The 27,905-nt window shown below is 42.4% G+C and overlaps 2 protein-coding genes across 2 annotated transcripts in view; both read right to left on the reverse strand.

Moving 5' to 3' along the window:
- Positions 1-27,905, reverse strand: part of dhrs7cb (dehydrogenase/reductase (SDR family) member 7Cb) — a 101,539-nt gene that overhangs the window by 66,531 nt on the left and 7,103 nt on the right. Inside the window, exon 3 of the mRNA XM_049563930.1 lies at positions 27,001-27,113. Within this exon, the coding sequence (XP_049419887.1) occupies positions 27,001-27,113 (113 nt within the window). The remainder of the gene's footprint in view (positions 1-27,000; positions 27,114-27,905) is intronic.
- Positions 7,520-19,385, reverse strand: LOC125880996 (E3 SUMO-protein ligase ZBED1-like). The gene is made up of 3 exons (XM_049563893.1): positions 15,660-19,385; positions 13,933-14,555; positions 7,520-13,718 (listed from the first exon to the last, which is right to left on the reverse strand). Exons 1-3 carry the CDS (start codon positions 16,660-16,662, stop codon positions 13,338-13,340), a joined length of 2,007 nt encoding a protein of 668 aa, XP_049419850.1. The 5' UTR covers positions 16,663-19,385; the 3' UTR covers positions 7,520-13,337.

Consider the following 27,905-nt stretch of genomic DNA (forward strand, 5'->3'; position numbering starts at 1 on the left):
ATTACCTGCCTCTCTCTCTCTCTCTCTCTCTCTCTCTCTCTCTCTCTCTCTCTCTGTGTCATATGGATTACTGTTAATTTATCATGTTGATCTGTTCTGTACGACATCTATTGCACGTCTGTCCGTCCTGGAAGAGGGATCCCTCCTCAGTTGCTCTTCCTGAGGTTTCTACCGTTTTTTTTCCCCCGTTAAAGGGGTTTTTTTGGGGAGTTTTTCCTTATCCGCTGTGAGGGTCTTAAGGACAGAGGGATGTCGTATGCTGTAAAGCCCTGTGAGGCAAATTGTGATTTGTGATATTGGGCTTTATAAATAAAATTGATTGATTGATTGATTGATAATTTTTATTTATTTATTTATTTTTTTGTCATGATTTTTTTTCTTATCATCAGCACATACTAGATTATAATACCAGAAGTACTAAGTAACATAGCATTGCATAATTTTTATTATTATATTTTTTTCATGATTTTTTTTCTTACCATCAGCACATACTAGATTATAATACCAGAAGTAACAGAATAAGACTCAGACAATAACTTGAACTATAAAATTGCAATGGTTGGATTTAATGTATTTATTTATTTTCATCTCAGGAGTGCGTGGACCAACTTAACCTCAGGTGTGTGTAGTGTCCATCTCCATGGATGGGCCCAATGTGAATTTCAAATTTTTGGAACTTTTCCAACAAGAGTATGCAGAACTGAATGGAGGTGCTCAGCTTGTTTCCGTGGGCAGCTGTGGACTGCACACATTGCATAATGCTTTTAAAAGTGGATTCACCATGTGGCAGCTGGACAAACTTTTGAGAGCCATGCACACACTGTTCCACAACGTACCAGCAAGGAGGGAAGATTACAGCGCTGTCACAAAATCCACCATCTTCCCCTTACCGTTTTGTGGTCATCAGTGGATAGAGAACTTGCCTGTGGTAGAGAGGGCTATTGAAGTCTGGCCATCACTTCAGGAGTATATGGATGCAGTGAGAAGAAAGAAACTCCCGAACCCTGGCACAGCATCCTTTGACACTATCGAAGCAGCCCTGAAAGATCCACTCATCTTGGCCAAGTTAGAATTCTACATGACTGTTGCCAGGACATTCAATCCCTTTTTGAAGAAGTATCAAACAGACGAGCCAGTGATGCCTTTCTTCAGCAAAGACTTGGCTGAACTGATCAAGGTAATGATTTATATGGAAAGCACACCACATGATCATCACAACATTCTTGTCACTACAGATAAGACCTAGCTAATTGATGTGTTCACTGTGTTATTGAAGAATAGATACAGATACATTTGTCAATTTTTGTTCATGCATTAGAATTTTGATAATGATGCATTATGGTAAATGTGGATACAGAGGACTACTTTTGAGATTCTCTTTTGACTAGGTCTACTCAGGCGCTTTATCAAGCGAGAGGTCCTGCAAGACATCAGCACACTGCAGCTAACCAAACTAGATGTAGCTGATAAGAAAAACTGGCACCAGCCAAAGCACATCGACATCGGCTTGGTTGCTGAGTCAGCCCTCAAGGTAGTGTGATCATTTAGAAAGTTAATTTTATAAATTGTAGTCAGGATGCAAGTAGCATATATCATTTTATTATAAATACTATTTACAGCTTATTCCCCTTTTCAGAGCAGCAACAGTTCAGAGTCCTTCATTTTAGAATGGACTGCATGCAGGGACTGTCAAACATCGTCAGTAAAGTGCAGGAGAAGAGCCCCCTGAAATATCCAACAGTTAGGCACATGGCGTGTCTGGACCCCTCTGCCATTTTCAGAGACCCAGACAGGTGCAAGAGGCAGATGAAATGTCTTGTTCAGTCATTTCTGCAAGACAAACAGCTGACAGGAGGTGTTTCTGCTGGTAGGAATAGCTCTGGTTTTGAACAAAAGTAAGAGGTCGGCACTAGCATAGTGAACAGTAAACAGTCTGTGTGTTACAGCCAGACTTTTTTGCTACACTTTTAAATTGACAAGTAATTTATTAGTAACAGGCCAATCATAGACATAAATTTACATAATCAATTGTAGTACTATTTCTGCAAGTTTCTCTATTTTCAGTTGACCTATAATTTGCTGTGCGATTTTTTTCTTCTCTCTACTGGATCTCTTATTTTTGTCATGTTCTCTCCACATGGTCCTGCACCTGTTCTGTGTGCATTTGCTCACGTGCTGTATTGGAATAGGCTTTGACATTGTACACCATAATAACCAAATTTAGAACAGTGACTTTCTTCACCATTATAACCATTACAGGTTGTTGATATAATGTAATGATTTATCTACTCCCTTTTTCTTGTCCCTTTTTCTTGTATCTGATTTGTTATAGGTGATATCATTCTCCAACAATTTGAGGCCTTCCTGTCCCTTGAGAGCAGAAGTGAGGAGTTCCCCTCCTTCCAACCCATGCAAGAGAGGCTAGACACCTTCTTGTGTGGTTTCCTGAGAAGGCCCTATCCAGAACTTTGGACTTTTTGCCAGAAACTGCTCATTCTGTCCCATGGACAGGCCACTGTGGAGAGAGGTTTTTCTGTAAACAAGAAAGCTGAAACGTGTAACATGCAGGGGGACACTGTTGTTACGCACAGGCTTGTGTGTGATTATGTCACTCAACACGGCGGGGTGACCAAAATTCCCCTCACGAAAGAGCTCTTGACTTCTGTGGCATCAGCCAGGTCCAAGTACTGTGTCCACCTTGATCAAGAGAGAAGGAAGGAGTCTGATGAACAGGGAAAGAAGAGAAAGGCTTCTGCAATTGATCCTTAATGGATGTTAAGGACTTTTGAATGTCCTGAAGAGTTGTATCCTCAATATTGCTTGAACCCATCTCCGACCTGGTGCGTTTGGGATTGGGTTTCGTGTTGGACATACCGTAGAATAACTCGTCGATAAAGGCTTCTAGATCCTCAATGGGTTCATCGACAAGTAAATCCAGTTTGAGAGTTGCTGATTTAAACACCGATCAGACAGAGTTGTATGGCATAAACGGGAAAGTTTGGTGCGCGAGGTAGCTCAGCACTTCATGCTGTCAGCCAATTTCATGGCGTATCAGTTTGTAGAGCAAGTTGGTAGAACAGTTTTGAACAGTTTTGAACAGTAAGAACAAGAGGCTGCACTGCAACGTGCAAATCACGTGGCTGCTTCTCATGGCTGCCTGCGCTTTCCCTGTCCTCTGGGCTGAAACCTGCGCTCTCTTCATCTTTTCTATAAAACACAAAATGGGACAAAAGGGGTGTAGTTAGATGCAGTTACAAAGTAACGTGTCAGAGTACTTTTATTACTTTTTGCAGCAATGAGTAACCTAACGCGTTAGTTTGCTGTTTGAGTAATCAAATACTTGAGTAAATTTTCAAACAAGCCATCAGTTACTTTTGTTACTTTCAGAACGCTGTTCCTTCAGCTCCGAAACAGCAACGACTGTCTTTTGGTTCTAATAACGGTGATAACGTTAAACCTATCAGTCTGAAAGAAGTCATGAAGCTTGTGGCTTGCTACGTGGAGAAGAAATGCTGCTGTTGTCTACAGTGGAGTCTTAAAAAAGGTGGAGGAGAACTCGCTGACAGACAGGTCAGACTCAGGACTTGCATTATGCCTGGTACACACTACACGACTTTTCTGTCCATTCTGTAAGTCACTATGTCACATTACACACTTGTGGAGTCATAAAATCGTGCCATGACTTGGCCGACAGACGTGACACACTACATGATGGTACTCACCAATTATCCCCGGTCGTCTTTCACGATGTGTGTGATGTCATTGGGTTATTCTTGTCCTATTTTTATTACTTTTACTATTATTTGAGTCACTGTGTCTGTTCATGTGCCAGCCGAAATGTTGTTGTAGTCACCAAAAAACGCCAGCAGACGGCAGGAGCTCCATTTGAAGCACCGTACGCAAACATTCAAGCCACTGTATCCTCCACAACAAGTTCCTAAATGTTTCACAATAAAAGCCTATTTAGAAAATGGAGGGATTCTCTCATCCGAGGTTATAAGGGGATTTTAATAATTAAGTGTTGAGTTTGAAATGACGGCGAAATGTGTTAACTTTATAAAGACAACGGGAGCGGATAAAAAGTAAAAATATAAAAAACACAGAGAGATTAATAAATAATGGACCGTCTATAATGTAGTCTGTTTCAAATGAAGCTGGTAGCCTCTGCAGTTGTGAGTAAAAGCCTCACCAATATTTGTTAATGTTATTACTTTATGTCCAACCGGGATGTAATATCGTTTGCTAGCTTGATGCTAATGACAGTATTCACCAGGTTGATAAAGTTCCTCTGCTGTTTCACACCATCATTTCCCCCTTTTACCATGTGGTAACATCCCTAGAGGAAATATTAAAAAGGTTGGGGTGTTGTTGTCATACAATTGTCTATGGCAGCAGATTGTTCTGTGTTTCTACTGGTCAAAGTGATGGCTGTGATGGGAAATTGGATCTCAGTGAAGGGCAAATGGTCCATAACTTTAATTTTGGAGACAAAGAAATGTAGGCTTAGCGCCCTGTGATCCATTGCCCAATAGGAAATGTAAAATACTCAAAAGTACTTTAAAAGTGCTTGAGTTACTTTTCTCAGGGAGTGACGTTGGAAGTACTTTAGTACTTGAGTTACTTTACTCAGGGAGTAACGCAGTAAAGTAACTGGTTACTTTAAAAAAAAAGTAACGCAGTAAAGTACTTTGATTACTTTTAAAGTAACCCTTACCCAACTCTGAGGATAACAGTAACAAAAGTGTATATTCACTTCAGCTACCTCCTAGGAAGACTGGATTGTGGAGGCCTGTCGCTGGCATATTTGGCAGAGGATTTCACTGCTGCCAGCACTCTTGTCTTTCCCAGGATTAATTTGTGGAAGTCTGGACAGCTCATCTGTAAATTCATCTTCACTTTGATTTCACAGCGGACCAGGTTAAATGAGCATCGGTTTCTCACTGCAGTCCAGGCACCTTTCATGATGGAAAACACCGGCTACGAGTAAGCGTTGCTCACGGGGATGCTCAGGACCAAGGACAGCAGTTTGGCATACTGGGGGAACGCAGACCTGCTCTTTCGCGCTTGGGCCAAAAGCTCACCTACAGGGTGACTGTGTCTCCAGGTGATGCGAGACGTCTTTCAGGACACAGCTCTCATTGTAGAGCTCATCCATGTCGAGATCCTCTTCCATCTGAAGGGCGGATACAGCTGCGGTCACTTCCCGGTAGCTGATTTCTTGTTTTTTCTTGAGGTTGAAACATTGGATTGCTCCGCAGTATCATAGAAGCTGATGAAGTCTCTCTGGAGCCTGTTGACACTAAAAGCAGCAGAGGAGGCGAAGACACGGTCAACTTTTGCTCCAAAAAAAACATCTTTTTTGCGCTGCTGGAGTTTGGTTTGGGGGCCGTTCATCAGCGCATACACTTCAACTGAGGTGAAGCTGTCACTCTCAAGGCTCAGCACAGCATCAGAAAAAAATCTTCAGAGTGTTTTGCAAGAAGAAGAGAGTGGCCTCCAGCTCGCTGCAGTCTTCTCCTTCACCATGCTCGTTACCGAGCGCATCCCAGATGACATGGGGACACTCCTCGTGTCCCAGCGACAAGAAGTAGCTGCGCACAGCTGGCCAGGTGTTGACAAGTCTGTTAATTGCAGGGAGCAAGCTCAATTAATGTGTCAGGACGTGGCGCAACAAATTCACACATTTCTTTGAGGTTGGCCACTCTCTTGGCAGAACAGCTGAAGTGACTGAATGTTTTAATCACTATAGTCTCCACATCTGTTTTCAGTGTATTGCTGGCACGTTTTACTGCATTGTGGATTATGTGAGCTGGGCAGTTTGCAGGCAGGATCTTGCCGTTGTGTTGTTTCAGATTTTGGTAAACAGAGTGTTTTCTGCCATAATTCACAGCTGCATTGTCAGCCGAGAAGGCCGAGACGTTATGGATGCTGAGTTTGTGTTCCTTTAACTTCAGCAGTAAGATGTGTGTGACAGCATCTGAGTCCTCAGCTGCCTGTTCAAAGAAATCCAGAACCCTGTTTTGGGTGCCTTGCTCGGGGGTCCAGAATCTTACACAGAGGGAGAATGTTTTCACATTGCCTTTATTAGAGGCATCAGTTGCAATGGAAAAGTACATGTCTTCTGACTCAAGGCTCTGGGTGAAGTCAGATGCGAGGGGTGCCAGGATATTTGTGAGAAGTGTTTCTGATTTTGTGTGGCCACAGCTGATGTGTTTAGCTATAGTGGAATCAGTGTACAGTTTTGGTGTTAACTTCATAGCATAGTCAAGCGATCTGTATGACTGCTGGTGGGTCACACAGTGAAACACGGAGGTCAGTTCAGCAGCAGCTATTTTATTGTACATGGAGTCAACCTCCCGTTTAAAGAAGGATGAGACCAACGTGTTGCTCTGTACAGTTGTGCTGTTACTGATATGTTGTTTGCTGCTAGTATGTAGCCTGACATCCAACTCCCCTCCATGCGAAATGCCAAATTCTTCTGACAAACTTTGCAAAACACTTTGTTTGTATCTCGTAAGGCGGCAGTAAGCCGGGGGTATTTCCCTCACCACTCTCCCGGTACCTGCAGAGACGTTTGCACTTTTTAGCTGCCTTTTCATCAGGTCCTGTGTCACCAGACTCCATGTTGTCAACAACGAACGAATGAAAATTATTTGATTATCAATTCGCGCCACTGCTGTACACAATATAAAAACTACAACGCCCATAATTCATGTAACTGCTGCAGCCAATGTGCAGCCAATGTGCAGCCGGCGGGAGCTGCGGGACAACTCAACCACCATGATCAGTTTTTAATGTTTTATCAGGCAATAACTACTTCAGACTCTGCTCTAGTGTAATTTTTGGGACAAATAGGGCAGGATTTGGGATTCAGGACAACTGCTTGGATTTCGGGACTGTCCCGAATTTTTTGGGACGTCTGGTCACCCTAGTTTACATTGATCCAGTTTTGTACCAACATATCGCTGCTGATCAAGTGACATAAACTGTTCACTCAGCGTAAGAAACTGAATCAGGAGAGGTAAGTCACTACAAAATGGTGCAAGACACTGGATCAAGAGTGATAGGTTGCTAGAAAACAGCATATGCCACTGGATCAGGAGTGGTAAGGCACTACAAAAAGGTTATACCACAGATTATATCACATGACAATGATAGTAATTGGTATGACAGAACCACCCCATGAACAGCACCTGCTGTTTGCTGGTGGAACACAAGCAGCATACTTCTTCAGGGAATGGTTTATGCTGCTGAGGGATCAGCATGTGCCACTAGAGCATGCGTGGCATATCATCAACCACTTTTCAATCTTGGTGTCACTCTGGCTAATAGTGAATTGTTAAAAGCAAGCTAAAACGAAAGCTGTCTGTATGTTGTCTAACTGTTTAGTTTGCTGTGCATATTAAAGATAGAGTGTGTTATTGATTACTGTTATTGCCACTTGTTCTGTTTCTGTGCATCGATAGCATTGATAACTCTTTTTTTTTAAATACTGTTTCTGCATTTTGTGATGTGCGTAGGTCAGCTATGTGACTAAAAAAAACATCTATTTTTTTATTTTAGCCCAGCAGGGACAGGGACTTAAGGAAGCTGCAGCAGCCTCAAGCTCTTATCCCTACCCAGCTGCTGCAATTTACCAGTTCCCTGATTTTTCTGAACTCCTGCCTTGCTGTGCTGATGCCAGTCTCCACTTCAGTCTCACTGTGGTCAGCTTCCTGCTCCATGTTCTGTGGGTCCGACCAGCAGTCAGGCCATCAGATGCCTGCCCCTGACCTCAAGTCCCTAAGCCAAGTCCCGGCAAATTCCTGTCGAGTGCCAGTGAGGTCCTGTCTCTGAATGGCAGTGGGGTCCCATCACCAAGGGTCCAATCTCCGAGTGCCAATGAGGTCCTATCTACTGTAAACCATTTTCTGTCTGGTCGGCATCCAGAAGTCCTCCACCCACCTGGTCTGCCTTCCGATCGACCTCCAGAGGTGCTCAGTCCACCTGGTCGACCTCCAGAGGTGCTCAGTTCTCAGGTGGTCTGCCTTCATGTCGGCCTTCAGAGGTTCTCCACCCAACTGGTTGGCCTCCCGATCAGCCTTCAGAAGTGCTCTGCCCTCCGTTCATCCTCCCGGCTACCCTCCAGATCTGCTCTGGCCATTGGGTCATCCCTCTGACTGTCCTCCAGATCTGCTTAGCTTGTCTGGCCAACCTGCTAGTCGCCTTCCAGATCTGCTCTGTCCCTCTGGTTGACCCCTGAGCCACCCTCTAGATCTGTTCCACTCATCTGTTCAACCTGGCTGCCCTCCAGATCTGCTCTGTCCGTCTGGTCAACCCCTTGACCACCCTCCAGATCTGTTCCAACCGTCTGGTCAACCTCCTGGCCACCCTCTAGATCTGCTCCACCCATCTGGTCAGCTTCCTGGTCAGCCCTCAGAGGTGCTCTGTCCAGCTGGTTGGCCTCTTGCCCGTCCTCCAGATCTGCTTCACCTGTCTGGTCAGCCTGCTGGCCGCCCTCCAGCTCTGCTCCACCTGTCTGCTCAGCCCACTAGTCGGCCTCCCAGGTACCACCAAGATCTGTTCCGCCCATCTGCTCTGCATCCTGGTCACCCTCCAGATTGCTCCAGCATTCTGGTCATCTTCCTGGGTGGCTCTGCTCTCCTGCCCTCAGGCTGTCTACCCAAGGTTCTCTGCTCCGCCCCTGTCCAGCCCCCAGGGCCATCTGCCAGAGGTCCCCTGCTCCACTGTTGTTCAGTTCCCAGACCAACATTTGAGCGAGATTCCCTCCTCCAGATCCGCGCCGCCCATCTAACTCTTGACATGGACTTGGAAATGTATCCCAGGAATTCTAGCCCTCCCCCAGACCTCTGTTGTGGATTAATTTGTTGCCTTCGAACCAAAAGATAGTCTGTGGTCTTACTTCTTCTTTCGGCTGTTCCCTTTAGGGGTCACCACAGCGAATCTTCTGCCTCCATCTAACCCTATCCTCTGCATCCTCTTCTTTCACACCAACTAACTTCATGTCTTCTTTCACTACATCCATAAATCTCTTCTTGGGTCTTCCTCTAGGCCTCTTGCCTGGCAGTTCCAACCTCAACATCCTTCTACCGATATATTCACTATCCCTCCTCTGAACATGTCCAAACCATCTCACTCTGGCCTCTCTGACTTTATCTCCAAAACATCTAATATTAGCTGTCCCTCTGATGTACTCATTCTTGATCCTATCCATCCTCGTCACTCCCAAAGAGAACCTCAACATCTTCATCTCTGCTCCCTCCAGTTCTGCCTCCTGTCTTTCCCTCAGTGCCACTGTCTCTAAACTAAACAACATCGCTGGTCTCACCATCGTCTTGTACACCTTTCCTTTTAATCTTGCTGGTACTCTTCTATCACACATCAAACCTGACACTTTTCTCCACCCGTTCCAACCAGCTTGCACACGTTTCTTCACCTCTTTTCCACACTCTCCGTTGCTCTGGACAACTTAAAATCCTCCACCTTCTTCATTTCTACTCTCTGTAACCTCACCGTTCCACTTAGGTCCTTCTCATTCACACACATGTATTCTGTCTTGCTACAACTAACCTTCATTCCTCTCCTTTCCAGGGCATACCCCCACCTCTCTAGATTTTCCTCCACCTGATCTCTGCTCTCATTACAGATCAATGTCATCTGCAAACATCATAGTCCATGGAGATTCCTGTCTATCATCATCTGTCAACCTGTCCATCACCATAGCAAACAAGAAGGGGCTCAGAGCTGATCATTGATGCAGTCTCACTTCTACCTTAAACTCCTGACAGCTCTCATACATGTCCTGCACTTCTCTGCCACTCCAGACTTCCTCATACAGCTCCTCTCTCAGCATCCTGTCATATGCTTTCTCTAGATCTACAAAGACACAATGCAGTTCCCTCTAACCTTCTCTGTATTTCTCCATCAACATCCTCAAAGCAAATACTGCATCTGTAGTAGGGCTGCACGATATATTGTTTAAACATCACCATCGCGATGGGCGCATGTGCAATAGTCACATCGCAGGACATGTGATTTCTGTTTTTTTAGAACGTGTAAACTTTTGTTTTGCTTCAGAAAAGCAAAAAGCAACTTAATATAATTGTAAGGGGAGAATTCAAGTATGACATGTCAGATCATTGACCTTAGCCTGGATTAATAGAAGGATATTATATGAATACAATGGTGTCATGGTGAGTCAACCTAATTCTTTCCAAATAGAGCTATTCAAGGCATCTGTTGAAAATTCTTGTATTTTTTTAATATCGCAATATATATTGCAATATCGTGCAGCCCTAATCTGTAGTACTTTTTCTTGGCATGAAACCATACTGCTGCTCACAGATGCTCACTTTTGCTTCCACTACTCTTTCTCATAGCTTCATTGTATGGCTCATCAACTTTATCCCTCTGTAGCTGCCGCAACTCTGTATGAGGGGCCATACAAGACATATTTCATTCTCACCCTCTCACACACATACATTCTCCTTACACACATACATTTTCACTCTCATATTTATACATTTTCATTCACACATACATATATTTTCACTCTCATATTTATACATATCACACATTCATATATTTTTACTCACACATTTATACATTTTGACTCACACATTCATATATTTTCATTCTCATATTTATATATTTGAACACACACATTGATACATTTTTCTCTCATATTCATATATTTTATGCACACATTCATACACTTTGCTCTCATGCACATGCAATCATGTATACATTTAATACTGTAAGTAATATATGTATGTAAAAGGAAAATGTATGTATGTTGAAATATATGTAGGCTGTGTAAGAGAAGAATTTATGCATGTGTGAGTGAGAGTATAGTGGAAACAATAGGAGTATAGTGTAAACGGAAGGCAGTCCATTTATCGTCTACATACTCCGGTACAGTAGATGGCAGTATTCACCTAATGAGCAATGGTTGCAACACGCCATAAAAGCAAAGAAAGAACAACAATTTATTGCGCTGTGATTGGCTGAGAAGGATGTTATTGACGTGGATCTGCTGTGGTGAAACTACAATGTTCTGAAGATGAACTACAAAATGCATACGATGAGAACGTACGTGTTGTTTCATGCAGGATATATAAACGTGGACAACACGGTGAAAGATATTGTTTAATTACTAAGGTCAGAATTGAATTTTAAAAAGGAATATAGGCTACTGAAACGAAATCCCAAATAGCAAAATGAATTAATGATATTACTAAAGGCTGGCAATACAACAACGCTCAAATGAATAAATGACTGATGCAAACTGAGCATATGTTACGGTGCGTGTCCCCTCCATCCACAGCTGTGTTCAGCTTGTTTGTTTTATAACAGGATAAACAAATATTAAATACATTATTTTGTTTTTCCGTGTAAAAGAAATAATGGAAATCCATGTGCTTTTTCCATTTTCTTATTCAAATGGGCAATTGGAGTAGAAATGAGACCACAACCAGTAATTAACTTGAGTTTGGCCTTTATTGTTAAATCAATATTATGTGCCCCTACTGCATAGATAGACAGATAAATAATAAATAATAATAATCTTAATAATAAAAGGGCGCTGCTGTGCCTCGTGCATAAATGCGCACAGCGTCTCTCTTTATGGGGAAACACGCTTATTGTTTCTGCTGCGGGGTGGGGGGTAGGGTGCGGTGCTCGCTGCAGGTATTTAATAACCTCAGGCAGATATCTTTTAACGTTACAGTCTTTTGTATTTTTTGTTATGATCCTTCCACTGTAGCTCTTCAGGGAAACACTGTACAGGGGAATAAAAAGTGGGAAGCAGTAACTTCATTGATTATTTAAATCTCCAGATACGCCAAGTATATGCGCATTTACGCACGAGGCACAGCAACGTTATTTCATTGATTATCTATCTATTTTTTTAGATTCAATTCAGGGCTGAACGATATGGACGAAATTTCATATCTCGATATTTATGCCGGATATCTCGATATCGATACGATACGATATGACTATGGGTTCCGTGAAAACGAAGCATTCTTTTTTTTAAAAACGGCATAATAATACCAAACATCATCAATAAATCCATAAAATATGTTACATATTATAAAGGCATAACATAATATAAAGGCACCAATAAATAAAAGTAAACATTTTGGTGCAGCTCTGCTTTGAAAATTCATATTTAACATTTAACAATGCAAGTTAGAAGCATTCTTCAACAAATAAAATATTTTATTGATCATAACAGACCAATCACATTTTAGCTTTCACTAAAATAAAAAATAAAACATCAAATATATTATGCTGCAACTCTGCTGCTCTGTCAATGCTTGAACAATGTTTAAAGTGTAAAAATAGTGCAACTGCTTACAGTCTTCACAAAACAACATAAATGTATGCAGAAAATGCAGTTACTTAAAATATTTTACTCATCAGAACACACCAATCAGATTACTGTCTTAGGCTGCGGCATTACAAAACATACTTGGGTTTGCCCAGTAAAACAAAATGCAATCCAACAGCACCCCAAACTACAGCCTCAAAATGACCAAAAAGTTGAATTGACAGCTTCAACAAAATCTGAACGTCATAACCTTCATGAAGGCAGGATTTATTTAAGGACTATCGTAAGAGATTGTCTTAGTTTTAAGTAAGTGCACCTAATAAATGTTGCTACTGAGTGGATATTGGATTTAGCTGTTATTAAGTGAGTGTTTGAATCAAAAAGGCAACACTTATTTGTACTGGATAAAACTGATGTTTTCTACTCCTTCTCATTGTTTTAAAAGGGATCCAAGAACGTTGCTGCAGCATGTGTAGGAGTCAAGAATCTACACGCCACCCATCCATGGCATAATATAGGCACCAATAAGTACAATTAACATTTTGGTGCAGCTCTGCTTTGAAAATTCATATAACATCTAACAATGCAAGTTAGAAGTATTCTTCAACAAATAAAATATGTTATTGATCATAAATCAGACCAATCACTATCTTAGCTTTCACTAAAATAAAACATGAAATATATTATGCTGCAACTCTGCTCTGTCAAAGCTTCAACAATGTTTAAAGTGTAACAATAGTGCAACTGCTTACAGTCTTCACAAAAGAACATAACAAATGTATGCGGAAAATGCAGTTACTTAAAATATTTAACTGCCTAAGGCTGCTGCATTACAAAATGTAAAAAATGAACAAAAACAAAACATTAGTGTAAACAGTCCAACATATCATATGGACAATGTAAACAATCTTGCCATTCTCATATTACAAAATAGAGGTAGGTATGTGTCTGTGTCTCGTATTGTATGAATGCATGAATGCATTAACATTTGTGTGCACGACTTCTACAGATTCTTTGCAAGGAACACAAGCTTATTAACCATTTCTGGTTTCAGACAGGACCTCTCACAACTTACAATATTGCCCCCTGTACTAAAGAGTCTCTCTGAGGGAGAGCTGGTGGCCGGCACGCACAAATATTTTCTTGCCATGTTGCTGAGCCGGGGAAAGTTGATTTTGTGGGTTTTCCACCACAGAAGGGGGTCCTCTTCATTGTCAAGTGTGGAAGACAGTAGATAACTGTTCAACTCAGCATCTATGGCAGCAGTGGGATCAACTGCTGCTGTGGCACTGGCAGTGGAGCTTTTAAAGAAGCTTGCCAACGACTTCTTTGTCTTTTTGGTGGGTGGGGGTGGAACTTCTTCTCTGATGCACTCAGGAGCATTCTAGAATAAAATAGACAACAAGAGGAGAAAGAAATGTCATTAGTTTTATGTTGAAATATTATAATACAACATCATAATATAAAAATGATTGTCACTGTATGAAGACCACAATGTTCAGCTCAGTGTAAACTTAAACATTTACTGAAATCTAAGATAATACAATTAAATAGAATGAACAGTTTTCTATTTAATCCATTCTAATCACTATATTTACCTTGAGTTCCATCGTCATCATCTCTGACACCAGTCTGGCTTTGATGATGGGGAGGACACTGTTTTCACTGATATACTGTGTCTTGTATCTTGGGTCTAAGAAGGATGCCGCATCCAGGAGCTCTTGTGTGTCTCTATCTTCATACTTGCTGTTCATGTACTCCAACATTTTCTTTTTTAAGGACTTCGTCAAGTCAGTGTCATCCTCCTTTGGTGTCAAGAGGGTTGTGTTGAAAAGGCTCAGTACTGGCTTGAGGTGTGAGACACTTACATAATCTTCCCCTGACAGAGCGTCAGTGAACTCAAGCAGTGGTCCCAATGCCTTGCTGACCGATTCCAGTACATCCAGGTCTTGATACCCTAGAATTAGGTGCCGTGTGTTTCTGTCATCTGAGAGGACCTCTGCCAGTGCTTTCTGCTGCTCCAGGATCCTGTCAATCATGAGCAGCTTGGACCCCCATCGAGTTTGGCACTCAGTTATGAGACCATGGACTGGAAGGTTGAGGCGCTTCTGGGCTTGCTCCAGTGTTACCCTCTTCTTCCAACTGTGTGAGAAGTGGCACACTAACTTTTTGCAGACACCTGTTGCATGGCTGATCCGGTTGTCACCTTTCACCGCATTTTCTGGAGAAAATATGTACAAAATAAAACCTAAATATATTACAACATAACTAAATAACCACATACTGTTTCATCTCTCTCTCTCTCTCTCTCTCTCTCTCCCTCTCCCTCTCTCTCTCTCAATTCAATTCAATTCAATTCAATTCAATTCAATTCAATTGGCTTTATTGGCATGAGGTAACACTGTACATATTGCCAAAGCAAGCGTTTGGAATTCAAAATAATAATAACAATAAAGGAAAACAATATTTACAGTAAATTAGTTATAGTTATCTCTCACACTCACACATACACCCCCCTCTTTCCCTCTCTCTCTCACACACACCCTCCCCTCTCTCTCCCTCCCCTCTCTATCTCTCTCCCTCTCTCTCTCTCACACTCACACACACCCTCCCCTCTCTCTCTCTCTCTATCTCTCTCCCTCTCTCTCTCACACTCACACACACCCTCCCCTCTCTCTCTCACACACACACACACTCACCCACCCCCCTCTGTCTCTCTCACACTCACACCCACCCTCCCCTCTCTCTCTCTCTCTTCCTCTCTCTCTCACACACTCACCCACCCCCCTCTATCTCTCTCCCTCTTTCTCTCACACTCACACACACCCTCCCCTCTCTCTCTCTCTATCTCTCTCCCTCTCTCTCTCTCACACTCACACACCCCCCTCTGTCTCTCTCCCTCTCTCTCACACCCACCCACCCCCCTCTGTCTCTCTCCCTCTCTCTCACACCCACCCTCCCCTCTTTCTCTCTCTCCCTCTCCCTCTCTCTCTCTCTCTCTCACACTCACACTCACCCCCCCGTCTCACACTCACACACCCTCCCCTGTCTCTCTCCCTCCTCAGGTGAGTCCATCTATTCTATACCATGAATTATCCACACAATATGCAAGTGGTCTATTAAAACACTAACAATGCAACAACAATACAATCAATCAACTTTGCCAGGATATAATTGACTATAACAATAAGGCATTTTTCTTCAAGTGTGTGCACTCCCTGACCAAAACCAAACTTGCATATTTTCTGTCACCATTTGAGGTAGTATATTGTATTCAAAATCTGTTCTAAACAAATCTATTAAAAATAAACATAGAAAAACGTACCTATAGCCAGGTGTAACCTGTGCCCAAAGCACTGTAGCCGTGTCCAGCTGTTCTCTTTCAGCGCCTTTATCATGTTTGATGCGTTGTCAGTGGTCACGCAAACCTGCTGGTCCTCCTGCAAACCCCAGTCCGCTAACACATCTCTCATCTCATGCACTATGTTGTCTCCAGTATGCTCCGCAGGGAAGAAGGAAGTCTGCAAGCATCGGGTTTTGAGCTCAAAGTTCTTTGTGATGAAATGGACAGTTAAACTCATGTACAGTTCAGTTGTTCTACTGGACCACAGGTCCGTCGTTGTGGCAAAATAATCCATTTCACGGAGCTCAGAAACAACATTCATCTTGCACTCATTATAGAGTTGGGGAATGGCCTCTTGATTAAAATAGGTTCGAGACGGTATTTTGTAGCGTTTGTCAAGAGTCCGAACCATTTTCTGGAAGCCATCTTTGGTGACTGAATAGACGGGAATCATGTCTTTAACAATATGGTACGTTATAGCTTTTGTAATGTCTTTGTGCCTGCTGGACGCCGATTCGTATGGCATTTTGCTACTAAATGCATCGGCAATCCGACCTTGCTTGGGCTTGACACAGGCCCCAGATGTCCCCGCCGTGTCTTTCATCGCAAGGCACTCTTCATATAGTACCCGGTGGTGTTGTTTCAGGTGATACATGTTCGTCGTGCTGCCTTGCTTCGTCGCGACTTTCGCGAAGCACGACCGACACAACACCACGCTCTGTTCCACATCATCCTTCCTGAAACCGAAATACCTCCAAATAATGGAGGTTGTCTTATTTTTAGCCACCAAAGCTGCACCGACCTCATCTTCCGCTTCCATTTTGAATTTTCCGCTGTGTGTGTGTACTAGCAAGTTGCTAGCAGCAGCACGTCTCCCTCGCTCAAGGGGATGTTTGTGATTGGCTGGCTTCGCTGTCGATCCAAGGCAAGCAAGAATTGATTGGCTGAGCTGTACTGTCATGCAAGTTGAGCTGGGGAAACTCATGGGGAAATTATATCGCCAATATCGTCTCCTTTTGGGATATTAATATCTTGCATGTTCATATCTCGATGTAGATACGATAACGATATATCGTTCAGCCCTAATTCAGTTTTATTTATATAGTGCCAAATCACAACAAAAGTCATCTCAGGGCACTTTACACATAGAGCAGGTCTAGATAATAGTCTTGAATCTATCTATCTATCTATCTATCTAGGCCATATGCATAGCTGATACCAATGTTTTGAGATGCAGTAGGGGCAGATAATATAGATACAATAAAGGCGAAAAACAAGTAGGTTTCTGGTTTTGGTTTAATTTCTATATCAATTAGCCATTTGAAGACGAAAATGGGAAAAGCATGTCGATTTCCATTTTTTCTCATACACACGAAAATCGGAAAATTAAAATGATGCATTGTAAATTTGTTTATCCTGTTATAAAACAAGTTAAACAAAGCTGTGGACGGAGGGTACACCATTAGTAGCGAAACATTCATAGTTCACATCTAAGTTTAACATAATGTTGAAAGTTGAAAAAATATATATGAACAAGTTATAGCATGAGATGTATAATGCTTCATAAACACGACATGTCCATTGAAGCCTGCATCAGTCACTACTCTCTCACCTCTAGGGATATTCTGCATCACTTCATCTAACTCACTCCATTATTTCTCCTTCTTTTCTAACTCACATCCTACCTGTGGGGCATAACCACTAACAACATTGAACATCGCACCTTCAATTTCTAGCTTCAGACTCATCACCCTATTTGACACTCTTTTCACCTCCAGAACATTCCTAACAAACCTCTCCATCAGGATAACTCCTACTCCATTTCTCTTCCCATCCACACCATGATAAAACAGCTTGAACCCTGCTCCTAAGCTTCTAGCTTTGCTACCTTTCCACCTGGTCTCCTGAACACACAGTATATCCACCTTCCTTCTCTGCATCAGGTCAGCCAACTCTCTACCTTTCCCTGTCATAGTTCCAACATTCAAAAACTCAGTTCCAGACTCTTGCCTTTCCTCTTCTCTCTCTGCCTACGGACACGCCTTCCTCCTCTCCTTTTTCGACTAACAGTCTAAAATAGTCTGTGGTGTGGATCTATATTCAGTAAAAATTGCTTCCAATAAGACCAAAGAAAGTTCAGAGCACTCTGAAGAACGACCAGGAGGCTGATCAGAAGTCCAGTGCAAGGAGGTTTATTCTTTGTTCAGAGATGAAATCCAAATAAACCCATTTGAGTTGGTGGTCCAGACGAAGAACTGATGGGTACTGATGTTTGTTTTTCTCAAAAGTGTCGACCTCAGCAGTTTTCGTCTTCCCTTATCTTATATATCTTCTATTCCCGTCTTCCCTTCATGTATATCCCGGTCTCAGTTGGTGTGTATGTTGCTGGTGCTTGGACTGGCCTTGGGGTGTGTGTATTTCCCAGGCCGTGCATGTACTATGGTGTCTATTAGCCTGCCAAGTCGCCTAGTCTCTCTCTGCTTGGAGCTGCTCCCTCCTTCTCCTGGCTTGCTTTTACTATGGGGGCTTCATTCTACTATTATATTTGGATCTTGCTTGGCTTTTTCTTTTAAATTCACACAGTGATAACATATTGATGATGCAGTAGTAATGTACTGATGACACAGTGGTAATATATTGATTATATATTGATACTACAACTCAACACACAGTAATTACACTTAGATTTTGGTGTTCTTGATTACCTTTTAACTCAATTTGATAAGATCATGTACACACACATACACATGCATATATTCATCCACACACATAATGATCAAATAGCTGTTAAAACAAAACCTCAACACCCGCCCGACCTTGTTATTGACTTTTTTTGGCCGTCTGCAGCTGTCCCTTGACGGGGAGATACTGTCACAGTAGCCACTTTTCACCTGCAATACATACCATCCTCTCAGCTCACTCAGAAATCTTCTATTGACCACGCCTTGCCACCACACCTACCTGCCAGCTTATGATCTGCCCACACATCTCCCGCTTCTGCCTGTGTGCCACACCCACCTCGTCAGGCCAACTGCTCTCTCCTGTGGATCATTACCTCCTGTTACTATGAAGACTGCTGCTTTACAGACTCTCCTTGCCAGATTGTTCTTCACCCACATGCAAGACTTCTCAACACTTCTTACCTGCCTGATCTCCTGTTACTGACCCTGCCTGCCTCTGACTGGCCTACATTGTCTGTTTCCCAATGAACTCACCAGCCTTCTGTCCCCTCCTGTCCACGAGTTCTGCCTCAGCGTCTCTGGTCTCTATCTGCCTGTGGCTGTGTCTGCACAGTGCCTTCTTTGCCTGTGTTTAATTGAAGGTCATTACCAACTGCCACTGACTTTTGGAGTGCCACATTTGGGTTCAGTCATACTCGTTACAACAAGATCAACACCATGAGCCACAAAGAGCACTACCCTCCATGGAGGAGGCTGGAGGCCAAGATCAAGTCGACACAGAGAGGTTAGTCAACTCTCAGAGCTACAGAAAGGTGTGGGGAAGAAAGGAATACCTAGGAAGTATAACATACTGTCTATACCAGTGGCATTGGAGACTGCCAAGCAAATGCTTACAGCGCAGGCTACCCGCCTAAGGACAGGTCGAGAGGGGAGACAGGAGACGGAAGAGGACACAGGACTCCTACGTTACAGCAGCAAGCAATCAAACAGTATGTGGACATTAGAATATAGAATATACAGTACAGGCCAAAAGTTTGGACACACCTTCTCATTCAATGCGTTTTCTTCATTTTCATGACTATTTACATTGTAGATTCTCACTGAAGGCATCAAAACTATGAATGAACACATGTGGAGTTATGTACTTAACAAAAAAAGGTGAAATAACTGAAAACATGTTTTATATTCTAGTTTCTTCAAAATAGCCACCCTTTGCTCTGATTACTGCTTTGCACACTCTTTGCATTCTCTCCATGAGCTTCAAGAGGTAGTCACCTGAAATGGTTTTCCAACAGTCTTGAAGGAGTTCCCAGAGGTGTTTAGCACTTGTTGGCCCCTTTGCCTTCACTCTGCGGTCCAGCTCACCCCAAACCATCTGGATTGGGTTCAGGTCCGGTGACTGTGGAGGCCAGGTCATCTGCCGCAGCACTCCATCACTCTCCTTCTTGGTCAAATAGCCCTTACACAGCCTGGAGGTGTGTTTGGGGTCATTGTCCTGTTGAAGAATAAATGATCGTCCAACTAAACGCAAACCGGATGGGATGGCATGTCGCTGCAGGATGCTGAGGTAGCCATGCTGGTTCAGTGTGGCTTCAATTTTGAATAAATCCCCAACAGTGTCACCAGCAAAACACCCCCACACCATCACACCTCCTCCTCCATGCTTCACAGTGGGAACCAGGCATGTGGAATCCATCCGTTCACCTTTTCTGCGTCTCACAAAGACACGGCGGTTGGAACCAAAGATCTCAAATTTGGACTCATCAGACCAAAGCACAGATTTCCACTGGTCTAATGTCCATTCCTTGTGTTTCTTGGCCCAAACAAATCTCTTCTGCTTGTTGCCTCTCCTTAGCAGTGGTTTCCTAGCAGCTATTTGACCATGAAGGCCTGATTCGCGCGTCTCCTCTTAACAGTTGTTCTAGATGGGTCTGCTGCTAGAACTCTGTGTGGCATTCATCTGGTCTCTGATCTGAGCTGCTGTTAACTTGCGATTTCTGAGGCTGGTGACTCGGATGAACTTATCCTCAGAAGCAGAGGTGACTCTTGGTCTTCCTTTCCTGGGTCGGTCCTCATGTGTGCCAGTTTCGCTGTAGCGCTTGATGGTTTTTGCGACTCCACTTGGGGACACATTTAAAGTTTTTGCAATTTTCTGGACTGACTGACCTTCATTTCTTAAAGTAATGATGGCCACTCATTTTTCTTTAGTTAGCTGATTGGTTCTTGCCATAATATGAATTTTAACAGTTGTCCAATAGGGCTGTCGGCTGTGTATTAACCTGACTTCTGCACAACACAACTGATGGTCCCAACCCCATTGATAAAGCAAGAAATTCCACTAATTAACCCTGATAAGGCACACCTGTGAAGTGGAAACCATTTCAGGTGACTACCTCTTGAATCTCATCGAGAGAATGCCAAGAGTGTGCAAAGCAGTAATCAGAGCAAAGGGTGGCTATTTTGAAGAAACTAGAATATAAAACATGTTTTCAGTTATTTCACCTTTTTTTGTTAAGTACATAACTCCACATGTGTTCATTCATAGTTTTGATGCCTTCAGTGAGAATCTACAATGTAAATAGTCATGAAAATAAAGAAAACGCATTGAATGAGAAGGTGTGTCCAAACTTTTGGCCTGTACTATACAAAATGAGTAGTACTACAATTTAAAACATTTACAAAAAATATACAGGAATAAAATAAAGAATATCAAATTGCAGGAGTAAAAAGATTAAAGAGATAGTGAGATACACATGAGAAGAAGAAGCCAGGAGAATAAATAAATCCACCCAGGGCTGAAACTGAACAATATTGGAAGAGCATATGGGAGAAGGAGGCATCATATAACACAGATGCTAAGTGGCTAGTGGATCTAAGAGCAGACCGCAGCAGTCTCCCAAAACAAGACCCAGTTACCATTACAACAGCAGACATCCAAGAGAGAGTATCAGGTATGAAGAGCTGGACAGCTCTGGGCCCTGATGTGAGCCACACCCACTGGCTGAATAAATTAACTGGACTCCATGAACATATGAACCAGCTGCTGATGGATGGGACCCATCCAGAGTGGCTGACCCAAGGACAGACAGTCCTGATCATGGTATCCCCAGACAGGCACGGCCCCATCCAGCTAACAGCCAATAACCTGCCTCTGTACAATATGGAAGCCCCTGTCAGGCATTACAGCAGCCAAGATGAATAGGCACGTGGCCCAATACATGAACAAGGCCCAGAAAGGAAATGGTAGTAATACCAGGGGAGCCAAGCACCAGCTACTGGTCGATAGTGCAGTCAACCAAACCTGCAGGACCAGTCAGACCAACCTGGGCACCGCCTTGATGGACTACAAGAAAGCACACAAAAAGGCACACAAAAGAGCACAGAAACGAAGAGAGAGACCGGATGGCAGCGTGAGACCGCGAGACCACTGTGAGATTTTGAGATTCAACATGGCGGCGCCTAGCTGCTAGATTAGATATCAACAAACTAGCCAAACAAATATAATTATCTAACGGGTGACAACTCCAGCCTGCACCATCAGCCAGAGTCGATCACTACTACTACGAGTGCATCATGGAGGGTCCTGCCGACAACCCCAATAAGAGGAAGAAGACCGACTCAGCCACCGATACACAAGACTTATTATCCTCCGAATTTAGCGTCTTGGAATCCATCAACAAGAAGCTAGAAGTGCTCGGTATGCTTCACCAGGAGATAAAAGACCTGAAGGTAAGCTTGGAGTTCACTTACCAGCAGATTAGTGACCTGCAGCAAAACAACGCTGAACTCCGCTCCACCTTAGCGGCGGTCACTTCAGATGTAGATCTCCTCAAAAAGGAAAATAAACTCCTGAAGGAAACTGTCCTCGACGTGCAGTCCAGAAGCATGAGAGACAATTTAATCATTTCTGGCATCCCGGAGAGCACACCAGACAACCCAGAAGTCCAAGTAAAAAAGTTCATGGTGACGGCCCTCAAGATCCCGACGGAGGTCAGTGTCCTCGTCTGATTATCGCCAAATTCGAACATTATCAGCAGAAAATGCTCGTTAAGAGTAAAGGATGAGAGCTAAAAGGCACTTCGTTTGGTATGAACGATCAGTTCCCCAGGGAAATCAACGAGAGGCGGAAAGTGTTATATCCCATTTTAAAAGAGCACAGGCAGAGGGGAAATAGGACCTCTCTTGTGGTCGACAAATTATACATAGATGGGCAGCTGTTCCGCCACTCTACCACCACCCCATGGCTCTTCTAAGTGAGATAAGTGCCCCTAAAACCACAAAACAAAGTAGAACCATAGCTTAATTAATTAGCTTAATAAAAAAAAGAAAAAAAGACCAAAAGATGTGTGTATGCATATATGTATATATATATTGGGGCTGCACTATTCTTGAAATAAATAAATAAATATATGTATGTATATTTCATTCAAAATGATACTCTGACACATTTCTCCTGCAACAGATAATTAAGCATTCCTGCGATTGCAATGCAATTAATCATGCGGCGCTGGTATATATGTATGTATGTCTATATGCAGATGTATATGTATGTACATGTGGATATATATGTATATATAATGAACACAACACTGACTTAGTGAAAAGGGAAAAAAAGGAAGAAAAAAAATCTCACAGGGTGTGAATGCACACTTCACATACTCCACCCAGTATTCTCCCTTTCCTTCTCTATCCACCACTTTGTCAATGTCACACCTAAACTTGGTTTCCTGGAACGTACATGGCATCCGCTCACAGGCGAAGAAAATTAAAGTGATGGACTTTGTCACAAAATTGAAAACAGATATTTTTCTCCTACAAGAAACCCACTTGCTAAAGTCAGAAGAAAAATCTCTTAAAGATCCAAATTTTAACCAAATTTTTTCATCCTGCTATAACAACAGACAAAGAGGTGTCTCTATCATGGTTCACAAGAGACTACCATTTACTTTAAACAGCACGGTAACAGACCCAGAAGGCGCTACATCATTATTCAGGCAACAATCTTTAACAAATTATATCGTTAATCTGTATGCCCTAATAATGATGATCCAGGCTTCTTTCACACAATCTTCTCTCTACTATCTAACCTGTCAGACAGCTCGACAACTATAATTGGAGGAGACTTTAACACAGTCCTAAATGGTTCATTAGACCGATCTAGTAACTCAGTACACACAAAGCAATCACAATCGGCTAAGGTAATACAGGAATATATGGATGATTTTGGGCTTGGCAATGGCTGGAGACTCAAATACCCATCGAAGAGGGAATATACTTTCTTCTCTCCTGTGCATCGCTCATTTTCAAGAATTGACTTTTTTCTCTTAAATAACTCCATTTCACAAAAAATTACCACAAAAATACACCCGATCATTATCAGCGACCATGCACCAATATCACTCAATCTGCAAATAGAAACCACCCATAAACGGCCCCAACATGGTGCTTTAATATCTCTTTACTTAAAGACCCAGACTTTGACAAAATGGTGAGACGGGAGTGGGCAAACTTTCTTGAAGACAATGACTCTCCAAATTTATCTCCATCTTTAATATGGGAAACTGGGAAGGCAGTAATCAGAGGAAAAATTATATCATACTCCTCCTACAAGAAGAAACAGGAATTGCAAGCAGAAAAAAACATTGAGGAAAAAATTAAACAACTAACACAGGAATATGCAAACAATCCAAGTGATCAAGTATGGACCCAATTACAGTGTACAAAATCGCAACTGGACAATATTCTATCAAAGAAAACTGAATTTATCATACAGCAACTAAGATATAATGATTTTGAACACAGTAACAAATCAGGAAAATTTTTGGCTAATCAGCTCCAACGCAATAAAGAAAAATCTCTGAATCTCCGTCCGGAAATTACACACAATCTCCTCAGGAGATCAATCAGATTTTCTATTCTTTCTACCATAACTTATATTCAACAGTAAACAATCCAAACCCAGAAGATATTCAGGCTTTTCTCGATAACCTAAATTTACCTCAGTTATCCACGGAACACAGAAATATGTTAGACGCCCCCCTGACTATTAGTGCATTAGAGAAAATGCCAACAGGTAAGGCTCCAGGTCCAGACGGCTTTCCTGCCGAATTTATAAAACATTTCTGGACAATATTAGCACCGCTTTTCATCAGGACAGTGACAGAGATCAAAAAGAACGGAGATATAAGACCTCACATGAATACAGCAGCAATCAAATTATTACTAAAGCCAGACAAAGACCCCACACTTCCTTCTAGCTACCGTCCTCTATCACTAATCAACAGTGATATCAAAATTATCTCAAAGGCACTTGCTTCTGGACTGGAGAAAATAATTGCATCAATAATTCATAATGATCAAACGGGCTTCATTAATGGCAGACACTCAAGTAATAATGTCAGAAGAGTTCTTAATCTGATAAGTGAAGTACAACGCGTTAATACAAAAGCAATTATTCTGTCACTTGATGCAGAAAAAGCCTTCGACAAGGTCAACTGGTCCTTCCTATTTGCCACCCTGAGTGGATTTGGCTTTGGAGAGTCATTTATCCAGTGGGTATCAGCCTTATATAATTCCCCTAAGGCCACAGTCACCACCAACGGGATCACATCTAAAAGCTTCATTTTGCAGTGAGGAACCAGACAAGGGTGCCCACTCTCACCTCTACTGTTTGCAATATTCATCGAACCACTGGCCATGGCAGTCCGTCAGAACAGCAAGATCATAGGTATCCATTCCGCCAACTCAAAGCACAAAATTAATTTATATGCCAACGACATTTTACTTTATCTACAAGAACCGAAATCGTCTTTACATGAAGTATTTAATCTCATAACAAATTTTTCTAAACTTTCGGACTACTCCATCAACTGGTCCAAATCGACAATACTGCTGAACTGGAACTGGAGGGTTCAAATACACGCATGCATGTTTGATACTTCAGCTCCATGACGCATCGCAAAGAACCGATGGGATCACTCCAAAGGGGCCCACTTGCGTCTCAAACCTACCACTCCACACTGGCAGCTCGTCTCTACAATCGGGCTTTCCCACTCCACCAAGACTCTCACATTTTTGGTGTTCAGTATAGACTTCTCTTTTGCGTTTGTTTTTCAGTACAGTATAGTAGACATGTATACGTTTATTTTTGATAATCTGCATGGAGCACAACCACCTCAAGGCCACAATACATCAGCTGCACTGCCTGTTTCTCCTCTGTTTTTTTTTGTTTGTTTGTTTATTTGTTTGTTTGTTTTTCCTCCTTCTTCTCCGCATGCACTGTCACTATACAACTCAGGACTTAAGCACCTGCCCCCTCCCCCTTGCTTGTTTCCTTACTTCCCCCTTGACACACTTTGGTGTGTCACGGCCCTCTCTGACTCATATTAGGAAGTTTTTCCAATAAAGGCTGTTAGGCTAGTCTCCAGGGAGGGTGGGTGACGGTCACAACCACGCATTATGGGTATAAAATACTTGACTGCAAGATTAACAGTGCATCAGTCTTCACAAGAAGCTTACACCCTTTTGTGGCGCTAAGCTATGAAGACCAATGCAGACAAGTTGTGGAAAAAAAAAAAAAAATAGCAAGGGGGGACAAGGACTGGTGGGCGTCAGAGCCACTGTCCGGAGCGAAACGTCCAAGATCCAGGAATCCCCCAAAGATGAGCTGCTAAGTGAATATCTCAGACAGCAAAAACCCAAGAATGCAGAGGAGAAGGATGAACCATCATGGAAGCACAAGCCCCTGCACAGCATGTACCACTGACAGATTGAAGAAGTGGCCGACATCAAGAAATCCTACCAGTGGTTGGAAAAGGCTGGACTGAAAGACAGCACAAAAACACCAATCATCAATAGACTAACTGGCACAGTGTGCAAAAACATCTGCACAGAGTATGAGCTGGAAGTCCCAAGATCAGAATGGAAGCCATCTCCTGTATACACATCTATCTGTATACACAGTTTTGCTGGATCTCTGTTTTTGCCTCGTTGCCTGTGTACCCATCAGTTTAAGCATCTGTTTGTTCCTTGTTTGTTTTGTTTTCCTTTTTATTTGGTCTGGATTTCTGTTGTATGTCTTTGTCTTACTTTATATAATCACTCTTGACCATTTATGTCTCTCCACTCTTGTCCACTTGTCCTCTTGTTGTTCTGTTATCACCACATTACACAATGAAAAAAAATAAATAAAAAAAAAAGATTAGATGAGCAGTTCATCGTTCATTCTTAATTTGTTCTCTGGTAATTACAATAAGGGACACAAATTTTTTAAGTAAAGTGTCATTGTCTTTGCTCCTTAACTGTCACTGTACTGCCAACGTTTTCAGTGTATACTATTAGACATAACATAGTAGTGTTTACTGAAGCAGCTTTAGCTAAAGTTTTGTTTCTTAGCTGGCAAGTTTCCCAAAAAGATGACTCCGCACCACAGAAGAGATTTATGGTTTTAGTTTGGAAGGCTTTACTCAGAGTCTGGCATGGTAAGGACAGTGGGATGTTGTATGCTGTAAAGCCCTCTGAGGCAAATTGTGATTTGTGATATTGGGCTTTATAAATAAAATTGAATTGAATTGAATGTTTATGATGCTTCATACTGACATTACTGCCAGCATCGTGCCATTTTATTAAATTAATTACCTCACCTCTCTGTGGTCAGCGTCATTTGTCAGAGAGTCATACAGAGACTCCAGCTTATCCCAGCTAGTCCCACACAGGATCAGTCTGGCGCCGCCCTTGTGGAAGAGATTGGCACACTCTGAACAGAAAAAAGAAAAAAAATGTTAAGTAACTTTGTCACTTCATTTAATTAGTTATTATCATTCAGTAGTTCGACATTTTGCTCAACATATAGAATGAAAACAGTGGGAACAGCACACCTAGCTCTGTCAGCAGATATGAAATGAAAAAATTAATATATCTCATTATGTAGGGTTATGTGTTAAACTACTTGGGCGGAAGCAGTTACTTCCTGAAGTCTTGTCAGCACAGTGACTCCTTTTGACAACCTACCTGAACAGAGCCAAGTAAGCGTCAAAGTCAACAAATAACAGAGAATGTGTTCAAAACTGAACAAAAAATAAATAAACCATCACATCATCAAATTAATATTTAGTAGTCCTGCCACTGGCACGTAGTAGAGCTCTAATCCTGGCTGGCATGTTCCCAACGAGCCTTTCACACTGTTGAGGGGTAATCTTGTCCCATTCTTCTTAAATTACTGCTTTTAATTCTTCTAAATTCTTTGGTTTATGCTTTGAAACAGACCTTTTGATAATCCACCACAGATTTTCAATGGGGCTCATGTCCGGGGATTGAGCTGGCCACTCTAAGACCTGGATACTGTGCTCCTGCAGCCAAGTTCTACTTGCCATGGATGTGTGACAAGGGGCATTATCTTGTTGAAACATCCAGTTTTTACCTCAGCAGAACAGTACACGCGCAGAAGGGAGCATGTGGGTTTCGAGAATGGTACAATACTTGGTAGAGTTCAATGTGCCATCACAGACAGTGAGATGACCAACACCAGCAGCACTCATGCATCCCCAAA

The sequence above is a fragment of the Epinephelus fuscoguttatus genome, linkage group LG20, assembly GCF_011397635.1.
Source record: "Epinephelus fuscoguttatus linkage group LG20, E.fuscoguttatus.final_Chr_v1".
Classification (NCBI taxonomy): domain Eukaryota; kingdom Metazoa; phylum Chordata; class Actinopteri; order Perciformes; family Serranidae; genus Epinephelus; species Epinephelus fuscoguttatus.

Excerpts from the sequence above, each read along its gene's own strand:
- LOC125880996 (XM_049563893.1), bottom strand. The coding sequence starts at position 16,662 with ATGAGTTTCCCCAGCTCAACTTGCATGACAGTACAGCTCAGCCAATCA. Across the intron at positions 14,556-15,659 it reads CAGGTTACACCTGGCTATAG|AAAATGCGGTGAAAGGTGAC; the intron begins GTACGTTTTTCT and ends TATTTTCTCCAG. Across the intron at positions 13,719-13,932 it reads TGATGACGATGGAACTCAAG|AATGCTCCTGAGTGCATCAG; the intron begins GTAAATATAGTG and ends ATTTTATTCTAG.